The 13,661-nt window shown below is 38.3% G+C and overlaps 1 protein-coding gene across 2 annotated transcripts in view; it reads right to left on the reverse strand.

The window, feature by feature from the left end:
• Positions 1-13,661, reverse strand: part of MTA3 (metastasis associated 1 family member 3) — a 133,213-nt gene that overhangs the window by 106,353 nt on the left and 13,199 nt on the right. For both annotated transcript variants that reach the window (XM_056488054.1, XM_056488053.1), the window contains exon 4: positions 4,672-4,798. In XM_056488054.1, coding sequence (XP_056344029.1) covers positions 4,672-4,798 — 127 coding nt within the window. The remainder of the gene's footprint in view (positions 1-4,671; positions 4,799-13,661) is intronic.

Raw genomic sequence — 13,661 nt, forward strand, 5'->3', positions numbered from 1 at the left:
TGGAACAGAAGTAATAAACCAAGCCAAGACCATCTTAATATAGTTTTGAGGGTTCTTTTCTTGGTTTTGTCTTTTGTTTGTCAGTTTTTAAAATAAAGGATACGTGTAAGAATATTTCAGAATCAATGCTCAGAAAGTTTTTCTTTCATAGATGCATAGAAAACTTGAATTTGTTGAATTTATTCCGAGCAACAAATAGAATCCTCTAAAAAACATAAGTACTTAGCTTATCCAATTGCAGATTGAATAAACACTCCCCATTAAAGATTAAGGTGTAAATTTACTACAGTCATTTGAACAAACCCCATCATGACAAACATCTACATAATACACAGATATCCTACACATGTAAAATGAAATGCAAGAAAAAGAATATTATTTTCTTTTTTTTTTTCCCCTGAAGGGGGAGCAGGTTTTTATTGCAGTATAAAGCAGCCCAAAAGATGCACACCTGCTTTTGTTATGACATCTGAGAATGCCTGGCTTATGTATGCTTTCCAAACACTTAAAATATCACCATCATCATCATCTTCCATTAAAACCCCACAATCCCAAGACTAGAACACCAAATAACCAAAAAGAAATAAGCAAACAAGCAAAGAACCTGAAATCATAAGATGAACCTTAATGTATAAATAAATTCTTCTACGCAATTTGTAAGAAATATTTAACTTTAGAGAATTATGAACAAATGAACTTAGATGCTAATATATGTTTAATACCTATTAACTCTTGAGAGCTTAAGAATGAAAAATAAATTTAAAGCCCAAATCACAAGTCAGATAACCCAATGCATCTCCAACAAAATGAAACCATTTGCAGATTTTTGTAAAAAAAACCACTTTTACCACATGCTAAGTTTTATGGTGAATTTTGCAACACTGGCAGAAAATTTCAAATTTCTGACAACTTTCATCATTCTTCCCCCATGCCTTTCCAAAAGGCTGTATTTGGTAATGCTCAAACCTCTGAAACCCCAAGTGCACAGCACTGGCTGAACTCAGCCCCTGCTGGGGATGGCACCACGTACAGGAGCCACCTGCAGCAATGCTGGGTGAACTCACTGTGTGGCATTAACAAAGGAGAGTGGCTCAGGGAGCCTGCCTGGCAGGACAACTGGGGCAAGGACAGGTGGGATTACAGAGCCTGGCAAAACTGCAACATGCAGGGATTAGGAAGGAGGGAGATAATCCACTGGAGGGGTGTTACTGACTGCACACATCTGAGCAGACAGGGAGAGCAATCATTTCACTTGTAACTTGACAGGTAAGCAGGAAGGTAACAAGCCTTGTCTTGGATGCCCAGACTGATTCATGAGCTTGTTTCCTGCCACACACCATAACTCCAGAACAAGGCAGGCAATTCCACCTTCAGAAACACAATCCACTGCAAGAACTCTGTCCACAATGCACCATTACTGCATTACCCACCTCTAATTCTTTTAGAAATCTGTCTCCTTGGGATTTTTTTATGCCAAAACTTATGCTGCTCCCTAAAGCTACTGAAATGGCATAGACACATCCAATTTAAAGGGGAGACAAGATGAAGTCTAAAAAAAATCCCAGCATTTCTAACAAAACAAATTACATATCAAAACTGTTACATATAATGTACATATAACAAAATAAAAATATCAGAATGAGCGATGAAACTGTATTTCACTAATACAAGAGCAAACAAATTACATCAGAATTATTCAAAACCCAGAGTTGCAGACCAAAAAGCTTCAGGATCAGACATTCACATTAGAGAAATCCATCTCACTGGAATAACTGCAAGGTAAATCAACTATGAAGTAACAGCAACAGGTGTATAAATGAGATATCACCATATTTGGAATTGTGAACTAGAATAAAAGTAACCTTAGTGATAGGGTTTTTGTGGAGGGGGAGAGGTATAATTTCCACTTTTTACTTATTGGTAAAAATGAAATAAGAACATACTAGGTAAAATTCTTTTACTCCTTCAATTACAACAAAAAAGGCAATTTTCTTGGCTGAAGATGTCAGGGAAAGTTCAAGATGTGCAGTTATCAAAAACCTCCTCCATTCTCTTAAAGTCTATTTGAACTCTTTCCTCTTCCTTCCAAAGGGTTGAATTTTTATGTTCTTACTCTTGAGAGAACTGATCTCCAACCTCCAATCTCCACTCTATACCATTGTACCATTTACTTCTGTAAATTCAGTTTTTCCTAAGGGCTAAAACTTCAGGTGCTTAGAGCAAAGGCCCACAACACAGAGCCACCCTGGCTTTTATTGCACAAATATCCCCTAGCTTTCTACATGGAGGCAACCGGCTTGGTAGACCAGTGGCAGCATAGAATGTCATTGAACCTGACTGCAGCAAGGTCTGCACTGTTCCAGTCTCCTTCAAGCAGATTGGAAACATATGGACTAGACAAGTAGACAATCAGCTTGGAAAAAAAAAAGACTGGAAAGGCTGTGGTGAGTGATACAAACCCAGCTGGCAGCTGGTTCCTGGGGGTATCCCCCAATTGCTGACCCTGTGAAAACCAGTTTAATACCTTTATTAACCCAAATACACTTTCAACATGCCTGCAGATGATATTAAAGCAGATTTGTCCACTCTTAAAGTATGATAACTAGAGGGAGAAATTCTACTGCTTTGTTCAATTAGGTAATGAAAAGATAGACCACTAAGATGGCACCAGGCTCCTTTCAGAGAAGCAGAGTGATAGGACATAAGGTTATAGACAAAATTTCAATAAGTAAATTCCCAAATAGACGACAGGGGGAAAAAAAAAATCACCACAGCAGTCATCAAACATCAAAACAGACATCAGAGAAGCTGTGAATCTGCATCCTTGAGTATTCTTGTCCTGGTTTGAAGGACAGGTGTTACAGATGGAAGAAAGCCAGAGGAGTGTCCTCCTCTTTAGAGGACAAGCTAATTAATACAAGTTAAGAAAATTACTGAGAATCCCAGAATGTGAACACTAGTAAATTAAAGAGCTAAGTAAGGAATACTTCATAGAGTATTTGCCTTCTTGTTTCTTTTTGAAGCTGAGTTTTAAAATGTTGTTGAAACATCAAGCTTGTTCCAGAATTTGTCTGGTAAAGGTCTTAGCAACACGTGACAGCACAGTGCTACAACATTCATCTGTTCTGAAAAGTAGATGCAAGTCATCACTCTGCTTTTGCCTGCTGTGCTGTGTGGCATGTACTATGAATTCACGTGTTTTTCTGCCTCCTTTGTGAACTATGTACTGGAGAACCTCTATTGTATTTGCTCCCTGAGTTGTGAGGTGAGAAGACATTTACAATACTTCTTCTATGTAATCTTCCCTCTGCAAGGAGAATACCTTATTTCAATATCTAAATGTCAAAGTAAGTAAAAGACACTGCACAGGATTATTATCTCCATGCTATAGTTGGAGCAGCAGAAAATTGACAGTTAAATGACTTTCTCAAAGTCAGAACAAGTAGCTGAATAAAGCACAAGAAATTAATACAAAAATTTCCAACTTCCAGTTTTTGTGCAAGAAAGAGAAGCAACATCTAATCTCTGTGGTGCCCAGTGACAGGACTCAAGGGAATGGCCTGAAGTTGTGTCAGAGGAGGTTTAGGCTGGATATCTGGAAAAGGTTCTTCACCCAGAGGGTGTTTGGGCACTGAAACAGCTCCCCAGGAAAGTGCTCACAGCACCCAGCCTGGCAGAGCTCAAGAAGTGTTTGGACAATGCTTTCAGGCACGTGGTGTGATCTTGGAGATGGTGCTGTGCAAGGCCAAGACCTGGACTCAGTGATGCTTGTGGGTCCATTCCAACTCAGAATATTCCACGATTATGTGATTTGCCAATAAGACGAAAAATAAATATGCACATACAACACGCTTCTATTGGACAATATATTACTTTTTTTTTTTGTATCTTCTAGACATTTATGGTCTAAGATAGCTGGGGGCAGCTGGATGTAATGAGAAAATGAAAATTCTGTAAAAATGCATTGTTTCACACTAAATTAGTCTCCCCCTGTCACTGTGCTATTTCTTTTTCATTACTAGATTCATCATCCCTTCATCCCAACACAAAAAAAATGTTTTCCTAACTGCTAAATAGAGGATGTCATGAGCACCTACATCACTTACAGAAAGAAGTCAACAAACACTTTTTGAGCTTTAGCAAGCTTCTTCCTGCATTAAAGGCAATTTAAAACAATACTTGAAATGTTTCTGCAACATTTAACCAAAGTCAGTCATGACTTCTTCACATTTACTGAAGCTGGGGTTATTTTAATTTTACATACATGCAACCCTAAACTGCAGATCTGACCAGTGAGTCACTACCTCCTTTCCAAACCCATCTGCTGCTTTCCAGGCCAGACAAAATGGTCAAGGTTCCTTTGGCCAGCAGAATAACTAAAGAAATGAGCTCTCCCAAAGCAGTAACAGAATGACTTTCCCCCAAATTATCAACTGCTGCTATCAATTGGTGAGCTAGAGCTCTGAGACCGTCATCCCTTCTAAGGATCAAACACCAAGTAAAGAAGGAAAAAACAAAGGTGCTTCCAAAGCAGTTTATGGGACAACCTGGCCCAACTCAGCCAGGATCAATGTCACCCTTTTGCAAGGCTGAAGCAGTCCAGCAGATGGGCAACTGGCAGGCAATCCACTCAGCAGAACACACAGATAAATTCTATTTACTACTTCTTACCTGATATGCGTTGCTGGTAGGGACTCATACTGGCGAGAAAGGAAAAGCTCTCTGTGCTTCAACTGATGTTTCTGTTTATCAGTCAAATCAACCTCAATTGTAGTTTCAGACTCTTCTTCAACTTCTTCTGCAGAGAAGCAGAGCGTAGGTCGAAATTAACTCTGTTGCATAACATCATTGCAACCATTTCATTTGACATCCCCCCCACCCCTTAGCAACCTCCTTTAGTATTTCAAAGAAAAGATAAGTTTAACAAGACTATAGTTTATGTAACTTGACAGAATGTTAAGTATTTTGAATTATACACTTTACTTCAACCCTTTAAAAAAATTATGCTCCTCTCCTCGGTACTACGCATTGATGTCTTTCACACAGTTTAAGAACAATCCTGACAACACTACTCATTCCTTTTTCATCTTCTTTCCTCTGTTTTTTTATCTCTTGGTTGCTGACCAGTTTTGGGGTTGCCTTTCTCTTGTCAGTATCACTACTACTAAAACTTTACACAAGTCCTGGAGGAAAACACACTTTCTGTGAACTGAAATTTGCTAAACATAATTGCAGTCTAAGACCCCAAAATCAGTCAAAGAAATCTGAAAAAATCTATTTTCTTCCATTATGCTAACCTTAGATACTGACAACAAGTACAGTGTACTTATATTTAAATAAAATTTAAAGTTGTTTATATTTTAAGCAAGACAGGAAGAAATAAAAGCAGATACTAGAGTCACATATAGAATTGAAGGGCAATGCTCCCAATGCTTGCTAACATGTCACACAATGGTAAGCTCTCCAAAAGAGCTATCCTGTGATCTTGATGGCTGAAATCTGCCTTCCTAATGGATTTTGGGGCATGTGGAACTTGAATCTGTACTTCCTCTAGCTTTCCAAAAAGGGCAAATACTCTCTCTGAATAATGGATGCGAAAATACAGACCCTTTAAAAACTTCTCTAAGATTTGGCAACTTTCTATCTGGTAAATTATCCATCACCTGTAAAACCAAATGGAGTTTACAGAATATTTCTCAGAAACTCAACAACAGAACTTCAGCATGAGATAGTATTTCATCTAACTACCTACAACAAAGGACCTCACCCGCTCTACTAATAATAACCATTTTTACAACCAACCTACAACCACTATTTCAAAATGAAGCCTGCCTTCATCCTCATAGCAACCACAGTTCTCTCCATATGCAACACTACTACTCTTTTTTTTAATCATGCCTATGTGTAGTTCATTCCACTTCTAATAGCTCTTTTTACAAAAGTGATATAACCAACTTCTTCAAACCCAATTCCACTCTAAGTCTATCTTGCTGTAGACACCCCTATCCCTTTCCCTGTTTTGGCAAGTTTTGTGGAGAGAGCAAGAAAACTAAAATGAAAACAAGAATTTCACCCATCTCACCACCAACCCACAGCCTCACCTGACATATGCACAGGTTCATGTCAAACTATAACTCAACTGAAAATTATTTGGCATCTATAATACTGACAATTAATAGATCATAAAAGAAATCTATGCCAAGGCAAAGCATTTTTTAATTAGGCATGTAATCATTTAAAAAATATAAAATAATGTTAAAAGGTTTGTGTTTGCACTGGTTTTGGCTGGGATAGAGTTACTTTTCTTCACAGTGGCTAGTGTAGGGATGTGTTTTGGATCTGTGCTGGGAGCTGTGTTGATAACACAGGGATGTTAATGTTATTGCTGAGCAGAGCTTGCCCAGAGCCCAGGCCTTTTCTGCTGCTCAGCCCATCAAGGAGGCTGGGGAGGCAGGAGGAGCTGGGAGGGGACACAGCCAGGACAGCTGACCCCAGTGACCACAGGGACATGACATGGCATCATGATCAGCATATGAAGCTGGGGAACAGAAAAGCCACATTTGGAGTGATGATGTTTTTTCTTCCCAAGTCACTGTTGTGTGTAACAGACCCTGGCTGTCCTGGGGATGGATGAACACCTGCCTGCCCATGGCAACCAGTGAATTAATTCCTTGTTTTGCTTTGTTTGGTAATTCAAATTCTCCCCCCATCCCACCTGGGGTAATGAGCCAACAGCTGTGTGGTGTTCTGTTGCTAGCTGGGGTTACATCACACCAATGTTTCCAGCAATTAATTTCTACAATTGTTTATCACAGTAAGTGACCATCACAAGCTACATTTTCATTGTCAAGTTCAAGCATTAGTATTTCTTCTAAGTACCTTAGGTTTGGGGCTGTTTTTCTAAGTAATTTAAGCATCTAAACACAAGTTTGATCTGACTATGGATAAGGCACAAAACACAGGGCAATATGGGTCATTTTAAAGTTGCTGCAGGAAGCCAGAAATATACAATTTAAAATGGCTTTAGATACCTATGCTCACCTCAATATCTTCCTCAAGTAAGAAATTTAATTAAAAATTATGAAGAAAACCTACCAAATTTAAACAAATTTATTTCACTAATCTTACATAAGACATGAAAATGTTGATCCAAGAGCCTAAAGCTGAAACCAAATGTCTCTTAGACCCATATCTTAAAACACTCTGAAACTAAACATGAAACAATGTAACTTTTTCTGTTGTATTTTTAGAAATAAAACTCATGTTTTACATGGGATGGTCAGCTCAGTAATAAGTAGAACAAGCCATGGCCAGACACAGAACAGTTCCATCCACTCAACACAATTTACCATCAGGAAAATTTTACAATTTTCTGCTTCAGCACTAAAATATATAACAATGTTAACAGTAGGATTTCATAAAACAAGTAATAATTTGTCCCAGCAATCATACAAACCTGACCCAGGAAAGGAAACTGGGCAGCATAAAGAAGGGAGGAAGCTAAGTGTGCCTGATGGCAGCACAAAGAATTCTGCATCTGAAGAAACCTCAGAGAGCTGCATTTGAAGCAGGTTTTTGCAATGATCAGGCCTTTATTCCTGTTAGGAGGAAACTGGTAACAACCTTGCAGAACATTCAGAGATCTCTTCACATCTTTGACTTGATTTACAGCACATGTGAATTTCATCTGCCATCCAAGGAGAGATTATTTCTATCAAAAGGAATGAAATAGGAGGTACCTACAGGAAATCAAAGTAGCATCAAGCTAAGCACATTTCAGCACTCAGGAAGGGAAGAAAAGATAATTTGCTCAAAGTGAGCAAATATTTTTATGCAGCAATATGATGATGACGACATACACAGACCTCATTGTTCCATGATTAGAGAGACAAAAAAAAATTTAAAATTGCTCAGCTAAATATAATTTTGAAACTCTTAGGTATGACTCCAAAGATGAATACTTCATACATACATACATTCATGTTTTGAAAATTACACAATCCCCTTTAGGCCTTGGGCAAAATTTAGGATGCATTTAGGATAATGCAGTTTTGTAGTACCTTTCCTGGTTTCCAAGAAATATTTCATTATTTAAAAGAAAATTCCTGGTGAGCAAAAACAGGCATCTCCAGTGAGCTTTTAAAACTTGTGGTCTATTTTTTATAAGTGGGCTTTCTAATCATCAGTGGTAAATAATTACTGTGATCCTGAAAACCAGAGTGATCTGGTGATACTTTCAGGAACAGCACTGCAACTTTCCCTTTCCCATCTAACATAAATGAGACTTAACTGACTCTGTTAAGCAATGGATACCAGAAAGAAACTGAAACCCTCAATCATTTTACATATGCATCACCACTTTTAAACATGATGAACACTCTTTTTTTCCTCTTCCTTTTAGTTTGTGGGATTTGCTGTTAGAAAATGGTGGTGTTAGTGAACCTGAGAAAAAGAGAAAACCACCTAGACTTTGTATACAATAGCTTTGTTTATAGTTATGTGATGAGTCAAGCTTGCTATGAGGGAGAATTGCTTGTTTCTGCAACCAAAATGAAAAAACAAAAACCAAACCTGAGGGCAAGTCTCTAGAAATACAATTCTCCTATTTAATATAAAAATTCTTTTAAAATAACTTTTTTAAAGTCCTGAAAGACATCTAAAGGTTTAAATACAGCTCCAACAACTGTACAGTTAACCATCAGCTAGCAAAACAAGGTCAGTTCCTCAGACATACTACTCTTCCCTAACTAAATCAAAATAACCTCCCATGTGCTCCCCTTGTGTACTGCAATAGAGTAAGAAAGATGAGTTTAAACATTGAAGACTACCTTCAGGGAGGAGGAGTAATCTTCAGCATTAAAAGAAAGGAGAAAGTTCTCCCTCTACTGCCACCAAAATGCTGAGAGCATTCTTTCCAGCTAGAGTTGGAATCTGGAAATTCAATCAAAAAATCATGGAAACAGAGTAATTCAGGCTGGAAGGGGTCTCAGGAGTTCCCAGAAACTATATTTCAAAATAGGCTCAGCTGTGAGGTCAGTCCTGTTACTCAATAACTGAAAATCTCTGAAGACAAAAGACCACATAACCTCTCCATTACTTGTAATGGAGAAAAGCTTCTACATGTATCTAATCTGAATCACTCCCGTTTCAATTTAGTCACTGCCAAGAGTCCAACTCCACCTTCTGGTCTAACCCCCACAGGCACTGGCAGCCCACCTCTTCTCCAAATTGAGAAAGATCAATCCCAGCTGACTCTCCTAGAAGGGCAAGCATCCATCATGATGGTTTTAGCTGAATGTATTCCAATTTATTAGCAACTTTCCTTCATCAGGAACCTAAAACGGGATGGGATGCAATACAATTCAATGTAATGCAATGGGTGTTGAATAACAGGGAGGATAATCTCTTGCCTTGATCTACTGGCTATGTGCCTGGTGATACGGCCCAGGATGGTCTTGGCCAGCTCCCTTCCTTGCCTGCAGCCTCAGGGCTGTTCCTGCAGAGCTGCACCCCAAGCCCCTCTGTTCTCAGCTTACACTCCTGCAGGAGCTCCCAGGTGCAAGACTTGGCATTTGTCTCTACTGAACATCTTCATGTTCTGGACATAGCACTCCTCCTACTTTCCAGGAATCCCTGCACACCAGCTCTTCCCTGCAGCCATCCCCTGGTCACCCCCCCACTCTTGTGCCACCTGCAAACATGGTAAAAGTGCCCCACATTACCTGCTCCAGCCACTGATAAGGACAGGTCCCCATGGAGATTCCCAGGAGACTGCACATGCAGTGTGGATGCTTAACCACCTCCCTCTGACTCAGACCATGCAGCTAGGTTTTTATTCACCTAGCTCTCCCTTAATCTAGGTCAATTCCAATTGCTTGGCCTGCTGGGCCAACAAAGGAAAAAAACCAGGAAAAAGAGAAAAAAGCAGAAATAAGAGAGTGGGAAGATATAATGGGAAAAAAAACAAGACTACTCCTTTCAACAGCAGCACAGATCAATGCTGGATAAAAACAGCAGAGTACCCAAAGCTACAGTGCATTAACTTCCTACCTTAATTGCTTCTAGTCCTGAAGCCATACCTCAGCTTACATGCATCCAGCTTATGCAAGCTTAGATGGAGAGATTCAAATCACCACCACCATTTGTGGAGTTAGAATACTTTTAAAATTGTATTAGATCAGTATTAGATCAGAATTTCAAGTTCAAAGAAAGCCTCACTTTCAGAAAACTTTACAAACTTTCTTCCTTTCCTGTATACCTTTTTCTTCAATACTTCAACAACTTTTCTTCAGCCTAAGAAATATCCACATTCCAGGTATCAACAACATGTTTTCAAACCTACAGATGAAAGCTGAGAATGCTGAAGAGCAGCAAGTTTACCACACATGTTAAAGGAAAGGTGGCTGTGAATAAGACTCTAAGCTTAGATGGTTGTGGCAAAAACTTCAAATGCACATTTGGCAGTTAGATGCTACAGCAGTACCAATTATAAATATAGATTTTGGGGGAGAGAGAGTAAATCTAATTACTGCCAAATTTCCTACAAAAGAAAAACAGTAAGTCTAACCATCTGAACAGCTTTATTCAGACCGTGAATGAATTGAAGAGCTCTCTCAGGTTAGCAGTTGGCCAATTTGCTCAAATGCATGGGGCTTCTTGCCACGTTTCACTGTACTAACTCAGTTGTGATGTTTAACCCCCTAAAGCTGTACTAAGGCCTTTTAATCAACTTTGTGAGCTAGACTATGCATGGTTACACTTTCAATTTGAGTGAGGAAGCATTTCCCAAAGCTGAATTAATTAGCTTTACTTATACCACGTCTGTTGCAATGCCTTAGAATATCTAACATCAATTTGATATTTGCTGTTACTTTCAAATAGGATAAGAAATCCAAAGAACAGTTTGAATGTATTACAAGTCATGTAAATAGCATATTACTATCTAAAGCATGAAACTGAGCAATTTTTCAGGTAGGAGAAAAAGAAGTGATCACCTGTGTTTACAGGGAACAGGTCTACTTTTAATTCCTGCTGGATAGCATGGATATACATGTGGCCTCTAAGGGATTATCCAGTTTTCCTACACAATCCAGGTGATCCTGCCACACTACCTCATCATTATTTTTCTAAAGGAGATCACAAAACAAAGAAATAACTACTGTGTAGCTATTAAGAACTAATATGCCACACCTACTGTCCAATAATAAAAATTAAGTCCAAAATAATGCAAAATGGTTTTTTTTTAGTATTTCCAAGTAGCATTTTATGATAATAACAATTTCCAGGACAATACTCAGTCATAAGCAATTGGGCAACCATATCAAGTTTATCACAGGTCTGCAGCAAAAACATTTTATGGAAACCATCACACCTTTCATTAGCAGAAACGTTCACCTTCCCAAACTTGATGGATAGGACTTATTTGATAGCTGGTTCTGGAGATTTTTGAGAGCTAGGAGCTTGTGGGTGGAAAGCAAGGAAGGATTACCTCCATAAGTACTGTGAATCATGATGTGCCACATTAATAAATAGATCCTAATAAATTAAATATAACATGAATAAATGCAAGAGCAAGAACAGTATCTCTTTAACCATTTTTCAGCACTCTAAGCTAGTTTGTAACAACACTATAGAACAGAAAAGTTCCACAGAAGCATGAGAACAACAACATTATGCAGGCAGTGGTGAGAAAGCTGGTTTATTTATCATAAACCTCAACTAGATTGTCCCCTTTTACCTGATTTCTGCATCACCTATTCAAATGCAAGATCTTCCAAATGAGAAAAATATCCTGTTACAGGGCTCAGGTTGTATTTGGTCATGTGTACATCTGTATGAACTGCAGCAAGCTGCTGCAGGGTGTGACAAGCAACAGTCCTGGGTGGTGTTTCTTTAAACAGCTCATTAGTAGCAGCAAGCAGCAGACTCAAAACTGTGCCTGGACACTGCTATTTGCAACATGATGAACATCCAATTACTGGTTACATCCAGCTCATCAGCTGAATCAGAAGTCAATTAGTGGTTTTTCCAAAGTGTACATATGTTTAGAGTTGTGTGGGAAAGAAAGGAAATTTCAGTTCTGCCCTCAAACCCAGGCTGGCAGACCACCATGAGCAAAAGTGCTCATGGTTAATCTGACAGTGCCCAAGAAATAAGTTTTAAATCCATCATCTGGCTCAGGAAATACAAAGGCTACCTGCAACACTGCCATGTAACCTGCATGAATTATTACACCTGGTTTTAAGAAAAGGGAGATCTGTATCCTCCATTTTCCTGAGACAGTTGCTATTAATAATTCTTCCAATCACTTAGACTTTCACCATTTTTCTGCGAAAGCTCCTGCTCATATCTTGTTAAAACAAGATTGTTTTTCCTTTAGCATAGGTCTATTTGATCTAGTTGGTTAACAAGCTGCATGGTTGTCTCTCCTTAAGAAAATGAAATGTAAATACATAAAAAATAATAAATGTAGCATATGAACTAAGCACACAAAGATGTGCTCTTATGCTTTTTGTAAGAATCTAAAGTCTATGTTTAAGATCTACACTGACATTTTCTTGCACTGTGTGACAATAACCACAGAGTTTCAAAGATCTAAACTGCTTTTCTAACATTCAGTTCACATCCTAAAAAGCCAATAAACAGCTTTTCAAAATTTGTTGGCAGAGATGAAAAGGCACAGATTGTACAAGCACTCTCCTACCCCTACTCAGAATGGCATATGATTCTGCTTATAAAACACAAATTATTTATCTTCTAGACTATCTCCTTACAGAAGGGCTGAATTTTGTTGGATTTTTTGCAGGAAGGAAAGAAGAAGTGGGGAGAAAATAAAAAGAAAGAAAAGGGGAAAGAGAAAGAAAATAAGGCTCTATGTGTGGGATTAGGACATAAGAAGAATATTATCCAAGAGAATGCCTGCTCAATGCCAACATGGTAAGAAAGCTTTTCTGTCTACAGGCCTGACAACAACCAGGAAGAGGAGTTCATTCACTCTGATGGTCTGTAAGACTTAAAGGATCATTTTTTTCCATTCAACTATGTTGAGATTTACCTTCTAGGACACATTATTTCCTTAATACCTATACAGAGATAGTGAGATCATAATTTACAGGAACTACACATATGAACTGAGAAAAGTAAAGAGATATGAATACATGTATTACTTGAAATCATTAAAGTCTTTTAATCTATTAATTCTGAAACCAGGAGGAAAAACAAAGGAATGAAACAGTATAGGAAAACACATCACCTTGTATTAACTATTCAGATTTTAATACATTTGCTGTTCCCAAGTAAACCAATGAAGTTTTTCTTATACTCTCAGTACTTAGCTTTGTAGACAACATGTCCAAATACCATTTTTGTTGCAGCAAGTAAAATGCCAAAAATACTCACTTATTCATCTCAAATCTTCAGTATTCTGATTCTGGCTTTTTTTTTTTTTCCTCTTATTAAAACAAAAATTAAAAACTAAAAGAAAGGGGAGAGCATTATGAAGGCAGATGAAGCTAACCCCTATTTGAAGGCAAAAATATAAATATAAATGCTGTTCATATATCAAAACCCTTTTTCATGTATAATACTTGGCAACTGAGTTCTTGGCCTCTTGAGGGCCTACTGAGAATGACTGCATCAGGATTTCCCTCCTGACAGCAGCA

This window comes from Oenanthe melanoleuca, chromosome 3, assembly GCF_029582105.1.
Source record: "Oenanthe melanoleuca isolate GR-GAL-2019-014 chromosome 3, OMel1.0, whole genome shotgun sequence".
In the NCBI taxonomy this organism is placed as follows: Eukaryota; Metazoa; Chordata; class Aves; order Passeriformes; family Muscicapidae; genus Oenanthe; species Oenanthe melanoleuca.